General features: G+C 42.7%; 1 protein-coding gene across 9 annotated transcripts in view; it reads right to left on the bottom strand.

Moving 5' to 3' along the window:
- Positions 1 to 21117, bottom strand: part of LOC110522465 (casein kinase I) — a 59275-nt gene that overhangs the window by 11773 nt on the left and 26385 nt on the right. For 3 of the 9 annotated variants that reach the window (XM_036977206.1, XM_036977204.1, XM_036977213.1), the window contains 7 exons: positions 9138 to 9289; positions 8725 to 8959; positions 5584 to 5669; positions 5149 to 5233; positions 4515 to 4663; positions 4046 to 4153; positions 593 to 706 (listed from right to left, as the gene is read on the bottom strand). In XM_036977206.1, the coding sequence (XP_036833101.1) occupies positions 593 to 706; positions 4046 to 4153; positions 4515 to 4663; positions 5149 to 5233; positions 5584 to 5669; positions 8725 to 8959; positions 9138 to 9289 (929 nt within the window). The remainder of the gene's footprint in view (positions 1 to 592; positions 707 to 4045; positions 4154 to 4514; positions 4664 to 5148; positions 5234 to 5583; positions 5670 to 8724; positions 8960 to 9137; positions 9290 to 21117) is intronic. The other 6 variants (XM_036977210.1, XM_036977214.1, XM_036977215.1 and 3 more) reach the window with 3 other exon arrangements.

Below are 21117 nucleotides of genomic sequence, written 5' to 3'. Positions count from 1 at the left end.
CGCCCATGACAGTATGTAGGCCCTCACCACAGAAACATCAACTAAAGTGAAGTTACCAATCTCCCTCCATACAGTTTAGCCATTGCCAGACATCCATGTGTGGCACCATTTACCCATCTCATTAGCCTTTACCTCTACCCCTTTACTACCGGTCTCCCTTAATGGGAAAGGTTCTTGTTCGAATGTGACTGAACGTGTTTGTCTGATGGGCCTTGTGAACCTGTCTCTCCCTGTCTGCCTCCTCCTCAGACAGAGTGTCTGCTTGCCTCTGTCTCTCCTCTCTTGCTGCTAAACACACAAACACAACACGGACAGCCTCCGCTGTTGATCATCATAACAGCGTCACATATACAGTACAACATTTTATCTTAAGTGCAAAGAGCAGGTGGTGCAAGCAATGTGGCGAGGGCCCCACCTAGCAATTCAATAAGACCTTTCTGCCATATTGCTTTCATCTACTATGTCTATGTCCCTTCTGATCTGTGGGCTAGAGGGCTATCAAGGACATAGGGAATGAAGCAGGTTTTTAGGTTTGAAAGGCAGCCAGTGTACATGTAGTTAACATTCGGCTCTCTCCGTTGTTGGTGTATACCTGCACAGAGCCCCCATGCCTGTCGGCAGCCAGGTGGGAGCTGCTCAGGTAGGAGGAATTTGTCTGCCGGTGGGGCTGTGCATCCCATGCTCCTCTGCGGTCTGATGCTGCCATCTGGTTGGTTGATTAGGGAGGCGGATGGGCGGAGGGGGACGTGGGTGGGCCGAGAGTAAGCGAGAGAGGAAGGCGCCGACAGGCCATGCAGCACAGAAAAAAAAGCCAAAAAAAGTAAAGGTGAGACGTATTCACGGCTTTGCCAAGCGTGTAAGTTGAGAACAACCAGGTCAAAACTAAAAAGTAAGCGTGAAAAGGCAAAAACAATAGCTTTAAAATTAGATACATTTTGTGAATTTAAAGCAAAACGTTTTTAGCCAGTTAAGACAAACCCTGTATGCATGTTTGACATCATCTTTTTTTAATTTCCTTATTTTATAACCCTGGTTTCTTCTCTAAGAGACTTGTGTGGTTTCTTTGACCTGAATCCTGGCTATATTGATTGAAATGTCTGGACCAGGCAGGCTCTGCTTTGTCCCCCTGTAATTCTTTTATCACCGTTCCCTTGGACAGGACAGGTTGTACGTGACAGGACATTGAGGGATTAGCTGCTAATAGAGTTGTTGCAGGAGTTTTGTCAGGTGACTTACGCAGTCTGGGAGCTTTCAACTGGAAAACACTGTGTTCATTTCAGACTGGCTGGCATCTCCTGTCTCGCGGGGCTGAAGCCCTGGCTCAGTAAAATGACTCACCTAATGGGGTGATCTAGGTCAACCTCCTCAAAACCAAGGACGTTTCCCTTCTCTCCCCCTCTCATTCTCTTTCAAGTACACTCTGCCTTCTTCACCTTCCATCTCTTTCTGCTTTCTCCCTCCACCTAAATCCCCCCTCCATATCAATTCCTTCCCACCCTCCCTCTGTCTCTCCATCTCACAATCTGTCTGGCACATACTGTAGCACCAATGGTGGCACAGGTGGAGCACTGATTAGAGATTAGTCTGGGCCTCCTGGGCGCAATGCAGTCATAGGACAATCAAGTAGCACCACTCAAGCTGCAGCCAATCAGATTTGAGACAAGCTTCCCTGCCTGTCGGGAGCAAAGTTGGAGGACTTCCAGCGGAGAAATTCATTTTGCGGCTCTCCATGCCTCTCTGGGCAAACAGTCAGGCAGAGGCGGATATGGACAAGGTATTTTGGTGCCAAAATTTGAAATATCAGCTGAGACTACATGCTAGGATCCCTACTTTGACCTGAAAGCTGATTTGCTTCTATATTTTTCCAAACGCAAATATGCAGAAAAAAATAATTTTCACTTAAACAAGCCAAATAGGACAAACCCAAAACAAAAGATGATTGAAAGCAAGGCTTGAACTCCATGGAGCATAAGCAGTTGGAACAAACTATATGGTCTACTACTTGCACTAATTTAAATGGTGGATGTACTGTAGTGTAAACTATAAAAGCTTATTGAGATCAAATTTAGACAATCCCAAAACCATGCCATTCAACTCGTTAGCATTGGCATGGACCTTTAACAGCTTTGCAGCTCACTCTAGGTCAATTATACAATTACACTGCCCTTTATTTGGACAGTATTGCTTTCTTGAACACCATATGCACTCCCTTCCATATTATTTGGACAGTGAAGCCAAGACTTTCAATTTGGCTCTACACTACAGCATTATGGATTCGAGATCAAATGTTTTGAGGCGACAGTACAGAATGTCCCCTTTTAAAAGTTAAAAAAGATGTATGAAAATACCGTAAAATAAAGAAGGTGACATTGTGCTTGCTGCCTCATATGAAACATCTGATCTAAAATCCAAAATGCTTAGGTATAGAGCCAAATTGAAAGTTCAGGCTTCTCTCTCCAAATAATATGGAGGGAGTGTACATGGTGTTCAAACAAGCAATGCTTATCGATTGTCAGTGTGTGGCTGACAAGGTTGTGCTAAATACGGCTGCTACAATCTAGAACCAAAACATTTGTTCATATTACTCCAGCGCTAGTGGCTTCCCGATAAGTCTCTGGCTGATTTTGAGATTGTACTGCTAACCTACAAAGCATTACATGGACTTGCTCCTACCCATCTTGTCGATTTCATCCTGCCGTACATACCTACACGTACGCTACGGTCACAAGACATAGGCTTCCTTATTGTCCAGAGAATTTCTAAGCAAACAGCTGGAGGCAAGGCTTTCTCATATAGAAGCATATACAGCTACATTTTTATGGAATGGTCTGCTGATCCATGTGAGAGATGCAGACTCGGTTTCAACCTTTAAGTCTTTACTGAAGAGTCATCTCTTCAGTAGATCCTATGATTGCGTGTCGTCTGGCAAAGGGTTGCGAAGGTGAACGGAAAGGCACTGGAGTTAAGAACCACCCTTGCGGTCCCTGCCTGGCCGGCTCGCCTCTCTCCACTGGGATTCTCTGCCGCTGACCCTATTATGGAGGCTAAGTCACTGGTTTGATCCCATCCTTACTGTTCTCTGGATCGTGTGGTGGGGGAGAACTTCGTTGGCTATACTTGGCCTTGTCTCAGTGTAGTAAGTTAGTGGTCTTTGATATCCCTTTAGCTGTGCTTTGGCAATGTAGGTGGGGTCATATCCTGCCTGGTTGGCCCTGTTCGGGGGTAAACTTTGGACGGGACCACATTGTTGTCCCTCCCCGTCTCAGTATCTATGCTGCAATAGTCTATGTGCCGGGGGGCTTGGGTCAACCTGTCCCATCTGGTGTAATTCCCTTGTCTTATGTGGTGTCTTGTGTTATCTTAGGACACCCTCCCTCTCTGAGGACCTGAGCCCTTGAACCATGCCTCAAGACTACCTGGCCTGACGACTCCTGGCTGTCCCCGCCCATCCCACTTGGTCGTGATGCTGATCCAGTTTCTGAAGTTCTGCCTGCGGCTATGGACCCCTGACCTGTTCAACAATTGTGCTACCTTCTCCCGGACCTGCTGTTTCGCCCCTCTCACTTTATTCCTAGGTTCCTGCCTTTCTAGGGAGTTTTTCCTAGTCACTGTGCTTCTACATCTGCATTGCTAGCTCTCTGGGGTTTTAGACTTGGTTTCTGTATAAGCACTTGGTGACAACAGTCCATTTCAAATCTGTCAATTTTGTAATTGGATTCCATGTCCAATTCAACTGACAGGAGTGGAAATGGAATTGAGTAAAACCATTGGGGTTGATGACATTATAGGAAACAAACTGAAATTGCATTCATGAAGTGGCTCCAAAACAAATCATTATTTTCTATGAGGATTTGTTGACTTATGAATTGGATTTGGAAACAAACTGAAATTGCATTCATGAAGTGGCTCCAAAACAAATCTCATTATTTTCTATGAGGATTTGTTGACTTATGAATTGGATTTTAGTATATTTTCGTGAAATTATTGGCATTTTCAGATACAGGCAGAGCTGAAGTGAACTGCTATGTGAGACTACTGGGTTTACCTGGTTCCGTAGGGGTTGTTGCTGAGAGGGCCTGTCTCTGTTAGCGTGGCTCTCTCTCGTGATGGCAGACGCACCCGAGTCCACGTTGACAGACCCCACTGGAGTAGGCTGAGAGAGCGAGAGAGCCCATTGGAGCAGAAACAAAAAAGTAAATATAACGTAGAGCGCGAGACAGCGAGAGAACGAGAGACAAAAAGGCTCAAGTGAAGAGCTGCCCAAGGAAAGTATGTTGCTTGTATTCACAAGTATTCACTTGTGTTTTAAATGTCTATTGTACTTTTGATTTCACAGCTTTCCAGCTATGAACGGTACACAAATAAAGTTACTACACCAAGACATACGGGACTGAACAGTTAACAAGCTGCTGCTAATCAGCACATATTCTCTAGTCTCTTTCAATAGCCTCAGTATGACTATTGTACCTGAGACTACACTTATGCTATTTAGCACGTGAACGCTAGCTACTCACAATCGCTCTGCCATCCCAGTCGTAGGTGTAGTCAAAAATGTATCCTTTGCGCTCAAGCAGCTCGGTGAACAGAGTCCTCAAATACTCGTAGTCGGGCTTCTCGAAGAAGTCCAACCGCCGCACGTAGCGCAGGTACGTGGCCATCTCTTCTACAAGGGGTTGACACAGTCAGTCAACATGGTTCAGGCAAAACAAGAGCTCCATCTAGTCACACAGTACCGGACAATAGACTGCATGGAGTTGCAGCACCTTAGGTAACGAAGTAGAATAATTTTTTGGTGGAACACAATTGCGCCATTCTAACAGATATACTTGAAAGACAAGGCCAATATCTTCTGAGAGAAGATAGAGGAGAAAATGTGGTCACTGAGCATTCAAAAAGGTCAAGGAAACAGTCGCAAACATTGTCTTGCAAGTGCATATTCTTCCGATCCCTCCCCGATGCGCCTTTCCTTCAAGAATCATCTTCTGCTCACTTAAGCCCATTTCTCAGGACAGCTCGCTCTTGTACGTTCTATTGCAATTATTTACTGCCATTTTACTACGTATGCTGTGCTCCGCGTGTTTTAGGAAATGTAACCATTTCACAAAGACAGGCACTAGTGTCAAGGTCAGGAAGGATGATTGGCAATACCTGGAAAGCTTTCACAGAGGACCTCGATGGGAGTGTTGCGCTTGGTGTCGCCAATCTTCTGGTATCGCTCCTTCAGGGTGTCAGCCTGTAGGTAGAAGGCATACTGAGTTCAACACACTTTTGCCATCTTATCTCCTTCCCTTCACACTAATGTTGAACTTCCTCAGCAGTCTTTCAATCTCCCTCTTTTTTGCTCGTCTGGTTCGTTTAGGCTACCATTCCCTCTACCACTCTCTGAATCACTAGTAGTAGTGCATCACACTCTCCTAATATCCGAGTTGTGATTATTAGAGTATATCGTAGTAAAATGCCAGGCAACAGAAAACAAAAATGAGCGTTTCCGAATTGGACAAATTCAGATAATGGATAGAAAAACGGATCGTACTTCGTGCCTAATGAAAACAACCCAGCTGATATCATGTCTAGCTCCCCTACCTTGAGTCCTTGCCACGGCAGACTCCCTCGTAGGAAATACATGAACATGTGGCCCAAGGCTTCCAGGTCATCCCGTCGACTTTGCTCTGAAACAAAAAGGGAGGGGTGTCCGCTTTAAGCTGCAACCGACGTCTATCCCACCTACCATTTCCCTGGGCATCCTTATGTAGGACTATCAATGTGTTGACCTCCAAATGTGGAACAAAATAGAACCTTTCTGAATTTGAATTACCTATGGCTTACAGACATGAAAGGCTATGTATGTACACATACACTACCTGTCAAAAGTTGAGGGTTTCTCGTTATTTTTACTATTTTCTACATTGTAGAATTATAGTGAAGACATCAAAACTATGAAATAACACATATGGAATCATGTAGTGAGCAAAAAAAGTGTTAAATCATAATATATTTTATATTTGAGATTCTTCAAAGTAGCCACCCTTTGCCTTAATGACAGCTTTGCACACTTGGCATTCTCTCAACCAGCTTCATGAGGTGGAGTGCATTTCAATTAACAGGTGTGCCTTGTTTAAAGTAAATTTGTGGAATTCCTTTGAGCCAATCAGTTGTGTTGTGAAGGTAGGTAAGGGGGTATACAGAAGATGGTATTTGACCAAATAGGACTAAGTCCATATTATGGCAAGAACAGTTCAAATAAGCAAAGAGAAATGACAGTCCATCATTACGTTAAGACATGAAGGTCAGTCAAACTGGAAAATGTCAACAACTTTGAACGTTTCTACAAGTGCAGTCGCAAAAACCATCAAGCGCTATGATGAAACTGACCTCCTCAGGAATGGAAGACCCAGAGGTACCTCTGCTGCAGAGGATAAGTTCATTAGAATTACCAGCCTCAGAATATGCAGCGCAAATAAATGCTTCACAGAGTCCAAGTAACAGACATCTCAACATCAACTGTCCAGAGGAGACAGTGTGAATCAGGCCTTCATGGTCAAATTGCTGCAAAGAAACTACTACTAAATAATACCAATAAGAAGAAGACTTTCTTGGGCCAAGAAGCACACGCAATGGACATTAGACCGGTGGAAAGTTGTCCTTTGGTCTGTAGTCCAAATTGAACATTTTTGGTTCCAACCGCCATGTCTTTGTGAGATGCAATGTGGGTGAACAGATCTCTGCATGTGTATTTCCCACAGTAAAGCATAGAGGAGCTGGTGTTGTGGTGTGGGGGTGCTTTGCTGGAGATACGGTCTGCGATTTATTTAGAAGAATTCAAGGCACACTTCACCAGCATGGCTATCACAGCATAATGCAGTGATACACCATCCCATCTGGTTTGGGCTTAGTGGGACTATCATTTGTTTTTCAACAGGACAATGACGCAACACACCTCCAGGCTGAGTAAGGGCTATTTGACCAAGAAGGAGAGTGATGGAGTGCTGCATCAGATGACTTGGCCTCCACAAATTGAGATGGTTTGGGTTGAGTCGGAACACAGAGTGAAGGAAAAGCAGCCAACAAATGCTCAGCATATGTGGAAACTCCTTCAAGACTGTGGGAAAAGGAGTTTGCAAAGCTGTCATCAAGGTGGTTACTTGAAGAATCTCAAATATAAAATATGTTTTGGTTACTACATGATTCCATGTGTGTTATTTCATAGTTTTGATGTCTTCACTATTATTCTACAATGTAGAAAATAGTAAAAATAAAGAAAAACCCTTGAATGAGCAGGTGTTCTAAAACTTTGACCAGTAGCGTATAGCCAGTAGCGTATAGCCGCGATAAGTAAAACAAATCTAAAAAAGTAGTAGTTCACTGGGCCTTTACCAACCCTGTATTAACAGAACAATAGCCTTCTGTAGCGCAGCCCGCCCAAAAATTACAGCGCCGCAATATACAGTATCTCAGTTTATTGCATAAATCGTGCATGCATTGGATTACAATGCTGGGGTGGGAAAATAATCCAGTACAGTTTAATGAATTACAATGTAGGCTAATCAAAGTGTAGGCTATGACACAATGTCAATGGAGAAGGCTAAAACATGGTCAGTGGCAGATCGAAGTAGCAGCACCAAGTCTCTGGGTGGGATAAGTTGTCCATGCTGTCATTCAAGGTCCTTTATTTACCCTGTTCGCAAGAGCACAGGAAGGTTGCATTTTGGCTTCTGCTCAGCTGGATAAAACCAGCGGGGCACACATGCGGTTTACAGACACCATCGGCCACAGAGCTACTACAGATCTGACTTGCAGTGGTGTAAATGACGTCATCATTTCCTCAATCAAGGTTTGTACCGACAGATAACAGCCTATCATTACAGGGCTCACCAACCATGCTCTTGGAGCACTACCGTCCTGTAGAGTTTCACTCCAACCCCAGTTGTAACTTAACACCATTCATCTTATAAACCAGCTACTTATTAGAATCAGGTGCGCTAGATTAGGGTTGGAATGAAAACCTACAGGATGGTAGCTCTCCAGGAACAGGGTTGGAGATCCCCGTTATAAAATATGAATAAAATGCATCCTCCAATAGCATTGTCTGCTTATGTCCACACATATTGTCTCAAGAAAATTGTATATTTTTAATACCCTCAAACACCAAGTTCGACATACCTATAGGCCATCATCACTGTCAATCATGAATTATAATTATTCACATTTTACGGGTGAAACTGCATCAGTGCACACATGTAGCCTACGGTTCTTCATTATTGGCCAGAGAGAAGACGGGGAAGAAACCACAATTAACCTAGGCTGTTGTAGCTTACATATTTATTTGGTTTGTAATTGTATCGTTTTTCCTGGAATTTTTGTGGTGATTAAATATAATTTAGTTAGAATAGATCAGAATAAAATTGAGGTCCCTCAGGCTCCCCCAGCATTACTCACCTGTTTACTGGTGAAGCGAAGGCAGCTGCACTATTTCATCAATACACATTTTTTAATTGTGTCACCCCCCCCCCCCCCTGCAGAATTGTTTTTTTTTTGCAGCTCCCCCACCCCCAAACTACTTCCCATGGCCATGTGTAAACAGGACAGACGACAAAAAAAATTGCAGAGTTCAGCCAATCAAATATGAGAGTAGCCTATACTGTATCCATGTAATCCTGTGTACCACACAGGGAAGTTGAGACAAGTTAAGTTGTCTGGTAGAGGGGAGAAGTACTGTAGCCCTACCTTTTCCCAAGTGGGTGTTGATAGACATGTAGCGGGCGGTCCCTGTGAGACTCTTGTGCTCCCTGTAAGGAATGTGTTTTTTGGTCTCGGGATCGATGTACTCTTTAGCCAGGCCAAAGTCGATGATGTGGATGATGTGCTCCTGCTTGTGCCCCTGCCGCCCGATGAGGAAGTTCTCGGGCTTCACGTCTCGGTAGATGAGGTTCTTGGAGTGGACGTACTCCATCCGTGAGAGCTGGGGAGCGTAGTGTGTGTGACGGTCAAACGCATGCACTCAAAAAAAGGTGTACACACAATTCCATGCACACCGAAAAACTGAATGGACATCCACACTGGGACATACAATCAGAACAGGCATGGGCATAATTCACCAAAACAAGCTTCTTTGTCATTTGGATGTAAACTTTACTTACCAGCTGAATAGCCATCATTAAGACTGTCTTGAGAGAGAAGGTTCTGTCACAGAGGTCAAAGAGGTCTTCTAGACTGGGGCCCAGCAGCTCTAACACCATGGCATTGTATTTCCCACACGGCCCAAAGTAGAAGACCTGAGGAAGACCCTCCGCTGAGATAGAGAGGGATGGATAGAGAGGGCGAGAAAGGGATGGATAGAGGGAGAGGAAAATAAAAAATATATATAAAAATTTAGGAGTTTGGATTATGCAGTGTTCCATTAATTTCTTTCGAATATGCATGAGGGTGTGGCAGCGCAGCTCACATGCCCATTTAACGGCTCTACCGGTGAGACCACATACCTGGGTATTGTTTCATCATTAGCCTTTTTGGAACTAGTTTGTACTCCAGTCACATGCAGGACTTGAGACGAGCAGTAGTTATGCTGTACATAACACTTCACAAGTGGCATCTAAAGATGGCCCAAGCTGTTTGGTTGGGGTTTGTCATGAGTGTTGTTCTGAATTGTCTGTTGCAGCTGTTAGAAGCCATCTGCTGTACCCATCTCAGGAGAGAACAGAGGAATGGTGCCCAGAGGAACCTGGGCAAGCTAATAACGACAGCCATGAAACCCACAACTAGAACCGCCCCCATTTTCCAAAGCCAAGTAGCCATTAGCGCAAAACTACAACAGCGATGGGATTGGGGAAAAAATCCAGAATTATCTCTGCTGTGTAACAACTCGAGGAGAACTGCTGCTAAAAAAAAAAACTATTAAGAAGAGGCAAGGATACATTTTGGGAATTTTAGAGTGGCTCAATCCGTTGGGATTGCAACCTGCTCCGCACTCCGCTCCAATAACATCCCTGGTGTGATGTTACTTGTACGAGCTGAGCTCAGCGGAAAAGTGAGCTTTCTCCCCTCTCAAAGAGTGCTCTGGACGAGTACGGCGGATGAGTTTGTGCGGCTATCAACAGTATAGGAGTGAGAGAGTGAATTTCAGATATTTTCTCCTGACTGAGCATATTTTAGTCACAAATTGTTGTGTATAGGCATAATTTCAATTAAATGTAACTTAAGAGTGCTTCAGAGAATATCATTGAAATTCATAACGCCCTGAAAATGACTGATGCATTTTATTGGACGACAGAGGCTAACTATAGGAGGTTGAGAGCTCCAAAACGATCCAATAGCAAACTCCCATCTGTACAGTAAAATACCGTTATTCTGGAGTAGTGCAGAAGTATCCTAGACATTATTGGCGGCTCTGGGAATGATAGTTGCCCGGTGCATCAATGGTGTGAGACTGTGCAGGAGAAAGACTGATGCCCAAGATACCTTTTACAATGATCTGAACAATGGGGATTTCATTCCCAGCATCATAAACAAGACGAGAGAGACAGCATGGTGGAGTCGAGGAAGAGTTAATAATATTCCCCTTAGGCAAAAGAAAGGAGCCAAGGGAAAAAAATAGTTGTGGAAAGTGTGTGTGTCTATGACAAGAGGGGCCCAGACAAGCAGCAGCAGAGTAGGTCAACAATTAGCCAACGTGTACAAGTGTGGTGGCTCACAAACAGAGTAATGTGACAGAGGTAAGTGAGCAAGCAGAATGTGGGAGTGGGCAGGTGTTTCCAAGCTTGACTGAGGGAGGGAGCGAGGGACGGAGGGCGCCAGAGAAATACGAACTCCTGAGAAAAGCCCAGTGGTCCTGAAGGCCCGCTCTGTGTGTAATGTGAGAAATGACAATGTCGACGACAGCAAATGGCCACATGTTCTCATGTCTTCTATATGCTGCCTAACTGTCGAGGTATTACAGGAGTTCCACTCTACAAGCTATTAACACAAATGTGATTTTACCTTACCCCTTCCGCTCCCTAAACCAATACGTATTTGCACCATCTTTTTACCAAAATGGCAACTGGTCTCAGATCCCATTAAATTTAAGCAGAGGCGGGATAAAAGCCTGTTAATGCCATGAGAGTGCATCTTTTGAAATGCTTTGGGGAGAAATGAATTCAGTCACACAGGAGCAAATGTCGGCTTATCCTGAGACACGCAACCAATCAAACCATTAATCCACCCCCACACTCAAAGAACAGTCAGGCCTGAGTCACCTAGCTAGTCACCAATAATGGCAGCTCTGTCTGTATGCATCTCATGTAATTTATACCTGAATAAAAACTCAATTTAGCTCTCCAGTAAAGGTAGGCACATAAAACATACTCCACACCCACACGGTTTCAAAAACGACAACACACCATGGATCAATGCATGTCGGAGATATGGAATCTCTCCTGGCTTGAGAGCATGTTCATGAGTTTGAGATGATTTCAACACCCTCATTTACGAGTTTCGTCCATTTTTTTTTTTCTCCATTGTCTTTTGTTTGGAGTGCTCCGTGTGAGCAATGAGTGTGTGACTGGTTTCTCTGTCCTGATAACGTGTGTGACTGGTGTGTGACTGGTTTCTCTGTCCTGATAACGTTGAAGGACCATGCCTGAGCACGCTTAGAAGTAGGCCTACCTGGCTTGCTGTGCGCCAACATAGGAAAGCGCAAATTTGGGGATGTCTGAGTCTTAACTCACCACATCCACCACTAATAAGCTGAGCTTCTCAGTCATTTCTTTACTTAACCTCACATAGTAAGTAAACGAAGTCTGTTTATCATGATCTGATGACCCCATATACCCAGTGATTACATTTTAAAAAAAAGCGCTGTCTGTCCCAAGCTCACTGGCACAGGAAACTCTGAGGGGCCAGGAATAGGCTAGTTGATACAATGTTACACTTCACTAGTGATTGCTCAAGTCAAGACAGATAGACTGGTGGAAAGAGAGATTGTGATTGAAAATGCAGGTTCTTTCATCAGGATATTTTCTACTATTTTTCTATGTATTATGTACGGTTTATTAATGTGTCCATTATGGCTGAGGCTGGTGCTCTAGCATTCGTAAAATTTTAGTCAAATTTTTACTTTATTGTTTAAATTCTGATCTTTATGATTAACCATGTGACAAAGATTGAGGAATAAAAACATTGAATTGAAAATATTCATAAATGACACGCAGGTAGGTAGAAATGGAAGGTTAAATTGAAAGCTTCCCCAAACTTGAAACTCATGAGCCACCTATGGTCTTTACTATAACACCCAATTATATCATTCGGAAGTTGTTGCACACAGGCGGTCCTGTGAAGAAAAAAAAACGCCCACTGACAAATCATTCACTAGCTCTAATTTAGCTCTCCCTACCACTAGTGTCTCCATTTTTGACTTCTTCTCCCCCACTGACGGGGAAGGCTAAGGGGGGTATAAGGATTGAGGCTAGACAGAGAAGAAGAGATAAACGAGAGGGATAACTGGGTCCAAAATCGGTTTTCTTTAGCAGGTGACAAAAATAAAAAATTGTAATGGCTTGACTGTCAAATTTGCTGAAAAAGATTTGGAGTGGACGTTTTTAATGGATTATTTGCTACGTGTGGCTTATTTGATCTAATAGAAGTTTCGTAATGATTAGGTTGAGTGTACTGATATAAGTAGGACACGTGACATCCGGGCAACTTTGAGAAAAAAACACTTTGTATATCGGAGTTGCCTGGTCATCTGCTAAACTGTGTCAAACCGGTTAAGTCCTCTCAGCCATGATCATACCCAGATGGCATGGTGGTTGGCACACCATGGACCCTTTCCACTTACTACTCATTCATCTCATAAAGAAAGGCCTTTGAGCTGAGCCAATGTACTGTGCCGGGCATCTGGTGTCACACACACACACCATTGTGATGGTCTGTAGTGACGGGTACATTTTCAGAATTGTTTTGTAACATGGACCACATCAAAACACAAGACAAGTCATTAAAAGTGCCTTGGGTCGTGCATGTGAGGCTGTACTACCTCACATGCTGACATTAATGCAACTCCGCCCATTCTTTCCCCTCAGCCAATCAAATTCAAATTGCAGATGGAGGGACAGCAAGGGACACCATTCACCCTCTGAACGACACACATACACAATCCATGTCTCAATTGTCTCAAGGCTTAAAAGTCCTTCAAAACCTGGTCTTCCCCCTTTATCTGCACTGATTGAAGTGGATTGAACAGAACACATCAAATAAGGTATCACAGCTTTCACCTGGTCAGTCTATGTAATGTTTTTTACACTCTGTCGATTAGCTAGCTGCTTTGCTGGTTACACATTTTCAAATGAGCTAACTTAGCTTGCTAGCTAGCTGCATATGGCTGCTATTTGGATGTTTTTTCATCTAACTAGATGATGCAGCAAGAACAGCTACAACGGTTACAAACTTCTTAGCTACCTATTTTCTCTGAAGCAATGTTCTAATCGCAAGCTGCAATTTACCAGGCTGGTTAGATAGTAGGGTTGGGCGGTAATCCAGATTTTCACATCTTCATACCATCCTTCTCTCACTCCGGGATTTGCAGTATTACCGGCTTAGTACACAAGAGGGTGCCAAAAACGCAAAAAGAAAGCCCATTGGGCTCCATTACCAGAATGTTAACCAAATTAGCACAACAGCGATCTTCCATGGAATCTGCTAGCTAAATATGCTAACGAGTGCAAAGACAGGCAATCTTGCAGATAAAGGTATACATATATAATGTAGGAGCTATCGAATGTCATTTTTGGTGAGTTTGGACATTCACAAGCAAATGTGAACGAGAGACATTGTGCAAATGAACAGTGCTGGCTCTGGAGGAGCATGTGTACAAGCTGTCTCTGTGTGGAGTCTGGAGTCGATAGAGCAATGGGCCTGCCTGCTCGGAGAAGACGGGGGAGGAGCAGAGAGCAGATGGGCCGAGAACGGAGAGGAGAAAAAAACAGCAAGGAAATCAAAAGATAGCAGCGGCATCTGTACAGATAACTCATCCAAAGGGTTTTGTAAAACTGCTTCTTATTGTAATTTCTGCTCGGGATCAAACTCATTTTGTGCTTCAATTGCATTTCTCCACTCAGATGAGAATTCACGGATGGGTATTTTATCATTAGACAGCGCTCTAATTTATGTGTAACTACGTTTCTCTGGTAAAAATGCTAGATTAACTTGAAGAAAAACATTAGGATATGTAGCTGGCTACATTCTATGATGAACAGAAATATGATGGCCATGCATTAGGTTTAGCAAAATAAATACCTTGATTTTTCATTAGAAGCTCATTTAGCCTACTCGTGTGGCTGTCAGTCAAATAGCATTGCACTTCTGTTGTCATCTGATGAAAAATAAGCTATTTTCTGCCGAATGTGTAGCATTAACGTATTCTCTGAAGGTAAACTAAAGTTGCTGATCACTCTATTGAAGTAAAAAAAACACTTGACTTTCAATATAAAATGCGACCCCTGTCAATACCCAGCTGGACTCACCTGCTTTCTCCAGCTTTCTCCAGTTGTGCTATTTACAAACAAACACGTGGTTGGGCTCAACTTTTCTGGGGAACTACAGTAAGCTTCATAATGTAAAATAATGTGACGGGTGAAAAGAAGAACGTGATCTACTTTATCTAACATATTGCACAAGTCGACGGCAGGTATTTACTTTGGTCCACTCACACAGACAAACTGAATTGGTCCACCCACACAGACAAACTGAATTGGTCCACCCACACAGACAAACTGAATTGGTCCACCCACACAGACAGCGTGGTGAAGAAGGCGCAGCAGCGTAACCGTCACAACCGTAAGGTTCTCCAGAGGGTAGTGAGGTCTGCACAACGCATCACCGGGTCAAACTTCCTGCCCTCCAGGACACCTACACCACCCGATGTCACAGGAAGGCCATAAAGTTCATCAAGGACAACAACCATCCGAGCCACTGCCTGTTCACCCCGTTATCATCCAGAAGGCGAGGTCAGTACAGGTGCATCAAAGCTGGGACCGAGAGACTGAAAAACAGCTTCTATCTCAAGGCCTTCAGACTGTTAAGCAGCCACCACTAACTCAACTCCAGCCACTTTAATAATGGGAATTGATGGAAATTGATGTGAAATCTATCACTAGCCACTTTAAACAATGCTACTTAATATAAAATGTTTACATACCCTACATTACTCATCTCATATGCATATACTGTACTCTATATCATCTACTGCATCTTTATGTAATACATGTATCACTAGCCACTTTAAACTATGCCACTTTATGTTTACATACCCTACATTACTCATCTCATATGTATATACTGTACTCGATACCATCTACTGCATCTTGCCTATTCCGTTCTGTACCATCACTCATTCACATATCTTTATGTACATATTCTTTATCCCTTTACACTTGTGTGTATAAGGTAGTAGTTTTGGAAATGTTAGATTACTCATTGGTTATTACTGCATTGTCGGAACTAGAAGCACAAGCATTTCGCTACACTTGCATTAACATCTGCTAACCATGTGTATGTGACAAATAAATTTGATTTAAGTAGCTACAAATATTAATATCAAAGAACTGGTTTCAATAGTATTCACGGTATTGAAAAACCAATCCGTGGCTATTTCTAAATACCATATGGTATATACCCCAAGCCTATTTGATAGATAATTGCATTTAATTAACACAATGCAGGCTCCTCCCAGGCTGGTCAGTCTACTTAGAAACCTTACCAAGGCTGGTGGGCCTCAAAGCTAGCAGTTTCACCCGAAACCTGCAGAGGTTGGTCTATGTGCAAGGCTCCTTGGAGGCTGATCAGGTGTAAAATCGGCATAAAAAAGGTTCCTTGCAGGCTGGTCAGTGTAAATAGCAGCCTCGGCGGCTAGTCTATATTAAGCTTCCTCCAGTGCAAATAGGGGCCTCGTGGGTGGACTACAATAAAGCGTTCTAGCAAGCTCGTCAGTGTTAATAGGAGCTTTTCTGGCCCATAAATAACGATGGCTCGTCTTTTTTAAAAGCAATAATTGTTCTATAAATGAACAAAAAAGTAAAACGCAACATGCAACAATTTCAAAGACTTTACTGAGTTACAGTTCATAAGGAAATCAGTCGATTTGAATTTAAATAAATTCATTAGGCTCTAATGGATTTCAGATCACTGCGCAGGTGCGCAGCCATGGGTGAGCCTGGAAGGGAATAGGCCCACTCACTGGGGAGCCATGCCCAGCCAATCAAAACCTGTTCACCCCCCCAGGACGATTCCGCGTCAGATGTGGAGGTCCTGGGCTGGCATGGTTACACGTGGTCAGCGGTTGTGAGGCCGATTGGATGTACTGCCAAATTCTCTAAAGCAAAATTGGAGGCGGCTTATGGTAAAGAAATGTACATTCAAGTTTCTGGCAACAGCTCCGTTAGACATTCCTGCAGTCAGCATGCCAGTTACATGCTCCCTCACTTGAGACATCTGTGGCATTGTGTTGTGTGACAAAACTGCACATTTGAGTGTGGCCTTCATTGTTCCCAACACAAAGTGCACATGTGTAACGACCATGCGGTTTCATCAACTTCTTGATATGCCACACCTGTCAGGTGGATAGATTATCTTGGCAAAGGAGAAATGCTCACAAACAAGGATGTAAACAAACTTATGCACAACATTTGAGAGAAATAAGCTTTTTGTGTGTAACATTTCTAGGATGTTTTATTTCAGCTCATGAAACATGGGACCAACACTTTACATGTTGCGTTTATATTTTTGTTCATTGTAGAACCAGGTATAAACAGACATTGTGATCTGATAGTGATCAGACCTTGTAAGTGTAAACAGAGAAGAGGCCACTGTGTTCTTGGGGACCTTCAATGCTGCAGGATTTTTTTTGGTTCCCTTCTCCAGATCTGTGCTTTGACAAAATCCTGTCTCTTTGCTCTGAATACGTACAACTTTCAGAAGCTGTTTATACCGGCCGTTAACATGCATCCTTCGTCCTGATCTTGACCTGATTGGCAAAATTGTTTTTTCTTTGTCATTATGGGGTATTGTGTCGATTGAAGAGGGAAAAAAACAATTTAATCTGTGTTAGAATTAGGGGTCTGAATACTTCTTGAATGCTAGTCAGCTCTGAGTCAAGTACCATTGGTATACGCGCATCAGGGTTAGGGTCAATTCCACAAACTCAATTCTAATTGAATTCGCTCTCCCTGTAAATTCAACATATTCAATTCCTCTGAATTCCAATGTTAGGTCAATACCAATAATTCAATATTAGCCCCAACGAAACCACTAATTCCAATTTGAATTAAATCTCAGGCGGCTCAAGTCACTGTTTAGACAAACTCATCAGGCCTGAGCTAGACTAAGAAAAGTAGACGAATGTAGGGTGTTCCAGAAAGAGTGGACATCGAAATATTTCTTTATTGAGGTATCAGGGAAACTGTGTGCTTAGTGTGAAAAGAGAGCATCGCTGTCTTGAAACTACAACTTGTCCCGACAAGGCATGCAGAGAAATATAGGAATGTATTCTGAGCAGAGTAGAGCAAGGACTTTTCACAAAACTGCATTCAGCAATTGACGGAATTGCGAGAGCTAGCTAGGTTCTGTCCCACAAAATTGCTAAAGATAATCAAGCCAGTCGCTGAAGGTGAATTCATTAAAGAATGTTTAAATCAACTCTGCAGCAATACTTTCCCCCGACAAGAAAGAGCTGTTTGAAAATGTTTCCCTGTCAAGACAAACAGTGACACGGCGTGTTGAGGACGTCACAGAGAATATGGAACAGGTGAAAGACAAGGTAAAGGATTTCACCTATTTCTCCTTGGCCCTGAATGAGAGCAGTGATGCACGTGACACAGCGCAGTTGTTGATATTCTTACGAGGCATAACCCCAGACTTTTAAATTACAGAGGAGCTTGCTTCAGTGTAGTCAATGAAGAACACAACCACAGGGAAATATTTATTGGAGGTGGTCAATAAGTGTGTGGCAAAGCTGGGACTGAGTTTTATAAAGTTATCCAGTGTGACCACTGATGGGTGCCCAAACATGACTGGAAAAAACATTAGCCTTTTCAAAAGGATACAAGATCGGAGCTGAAACCAGATCAGAAAATGTTTTTCCTGCATTGCATTATTCATCAGGAGGTGCTCTGTAAATGTGCCTTGAAAATGAGCCATGTTGTGGACAGTCACTAAAGTTGTAAACTTCATAAGAGCAAATTCTTAAAAACCACAGGCAGTTTGTCTCACTGTTGGAAGAGAGTCGGGCCATGCAGATCTCCCCTACCACACAAACGTGAAATGGCTTTGAGGAAGGTACTTAAAAAGGTGTGGGACCTGAGGTTGGAGATTGCTAATGAAAGGAAAATGTGGGTTTCCCTCAACTGCAAGATAAAATAAAGTTGGTTGATTTTGCCTTCACCGTGGACATCATGGCCCTCATGAATGAAGTGAATTCCAAACCACAAGAGAAGGGCCTTTTTGCACATCAGATGTACAGCCTTCTCAAAGCCTTCAAGGGAAAATTACTTCTGACCCGCCAAGTAGAAGGCAACAATAACCCACCTTCTGACACCAGTAGTCTGTTCCCTATCAGATGACCAGCGGGAGAAGTATACATCGCTGCTGCGTGCTTTGAACGGTCAGTTCTCGTCGTTTGACGATTTTAAAGCGTTGGAAAATGACGTGCTGTTGGTTTCCTCTCCTTTCACCTATAATGTGGATAACATTCCCACTAACATGCAACTTGAGCTTATCAATCTTCAGTCAGATGCAGTGATTGGAGAACTATTCCAAACAATGTCACTGACGAGGTTCTATGCATCTCCCGAACAAAACTTTCAGAAGATTAGGAGTCATGCTCAGAATATGTTTGTACTGTTTGGGTCAACCTACATATGTGATCAGACATTTTTCAGTGATGAAATATAATAAGCCAAGGCACAGAACATCTCTTACTGACTCTCACCTTTCAGCAATCCTGCGCATAGCGACGTCAGAAACTACACCTGACTTCACTGCTCTAGTCAATGCCCATCAGAGAATTCACTCCTCACACTGATTGAGTAGTTTAAATGTAATGTAGAGCTCTCTTGTGTTTTTGTGCATACCAACATCTCAAGACATCAGTAGGATGTTAAAGCTTGGTCGCAAATGGGTCTTCCAAACGGACAATGACCCCAAGCATACTTCCAAAGTTGTAGCAAAACGGCTTGTTAAGGACAACAAAGTCAAGGTATTGGAGTGGCCATCACAAAGCCCTGACCTCAATGCTATAGACAATTTGTTGGCAGAAATGAAAAGGGGTGTGTGAGCAAGGAGGCCTACAAACCTGACTCAGTTACACCGGCTCTGTCAGGAGGAATGGGCCAAAACTCACCCAATTTACTGTGGGAAGCTTGTGGAAGGCTACACAAAACATTTGACCCTAGTTAAACCATTTAAAAGGCAATGCTACCAAACACTAATTGAGTGTATGTAAACTGCTGACCTGGGAATGTGATGAAAGAAATAAAAGCTGAAATTATTCTGACATTTCACATTCTTAAAATAAAGTGGTGATCCTAACTGACCTAAGACAGGGAATTCTTACAAGGATTAAATGTCAGGGATTGCGAAAAACTGAGTGAAAATGTCTTTGTCTAAGGTGTATGTAAACTTCGACTTCAACTGTATACCTACTGTAAATCCGTCCAGATATGCTACTTATTTTACTTTTTAACATGCACAGAAATAAACCACATCCATGTTCTCCTTTTGGTAGGTATTTTTATTATTAAAACGCAATGAACTACACTGAGGGAAAGTACACTGTGCGTTCAGCACCACGGACAAAACTTTTGTTAGTGGTTCAATATATGCACAATTTTCCTACCTCATGATGCCATCTAGTTTGTGAAGTGCACCAGTCCATCCTGCAGCAAAGCACCCCCACAACATGATGCTGCCACCACCGTGCTTCAGTTCAGATGGTGTTCTTTGCCTTGCAAACCTCCCCCTTTTTCTTCCAAACATAACGATGGTGATCATGGCCAAACAGTTCTATTTTTGTTTCATCAGACCAGAGGACATTTCTCCAAAAAGTACGATCTTTGTCCCCATGTGCAGTTGAATACCATAGTCTGTTTTTTTTATGGCAGTTTTGTAGCAGTGACTTCTTCCTTGCTGATCGGCCTTTGTTATGGGGATATAGGACTCATTTTACTGTGGATATAGATACTTTTGTACCTGTTTCCACCAGCATATTCACAAGGTCCTTTGCTATTGTTCTGGGATTGATTTGCACTTTTCGCAACAAAGTACGTTCATCTCTAGGAGACAGAACGCGTCTCCTTCCTGAGCAGTATGATGGCTGCGTGGTCCCATGGTGTTTATACTTGCGTACTATTGTTTGTACAGATGAACGTGGTACCTTCAGGCGTTTGGAAATTGCTCCCAAGGAGGAACCAGACTTGTGGAGGTCTACAATTTTTTTTCTGAGGTCTTGGCTGATTTCTTTTGATTTTCCCATGTCAAGCAAAGAGGCACTGAGTTTGAAGGTATGTCTTGAAATACATCCAAAAGGTACACCTCCAATTGACTCAAATGATGTCACAGCATTTCAGAAGCTTCTAAAGCCATAACATAATTTTCTGGAATTTTCCAAGCTGTTTAAAAGGCACAGTCAACTTAGTGTATGTTAACTTCTGACCCACTAGAATTTTGATACAGTGAATTATATGTTAAATAATCTGTCTATAAATAGTTGTTGGAAAAATTACTTGAGTCATGCACAATGTAGATCTCCTAACCGACTTGCCAAAACTAGTGTGTTAACAAAAAAAATGTGTGGAGTGGTTGAAAAACAAGTTTTAATGACTCCAACCTAACTGTATGTAAACTTCCAACATCAACTGTATCTGTCAATACAGTCATACACATGATGTATAATCCTGTAATATGATTCTGGTAATGGCAAAAATATATTCTAATGTAAATTCTCCACTTCATGAGTGAATTCAAGAATTGAAATTTCTAATTCAATTGGAAATGGCACAAACTATAAGTACAATAAAAAACATTGAGCAAATACAATTGTAGTCTAGCGGTTGATAAATGTATATCCATTTTAATTCACAAATACATTTTGAA

Source organism: Oncorhynchus mykiss, chromosome 1, assembly GCF_013265735.2.
Source record: "Oncorhynchus mykiss isolate Arlee chromosome 1, USDA_OmykA_1.1, whole genome shotgun sequence".
Lineage (NCBI taxonomy): Eukaryota > Metazoa > Chordata > Actinopteri > Salmoniformes > Salmonidae > Oncorhynchus > Oncorhynchus mykiss.
This window is presented reverse-complemented; position numbering and strand designations above follow the sequence as displayed.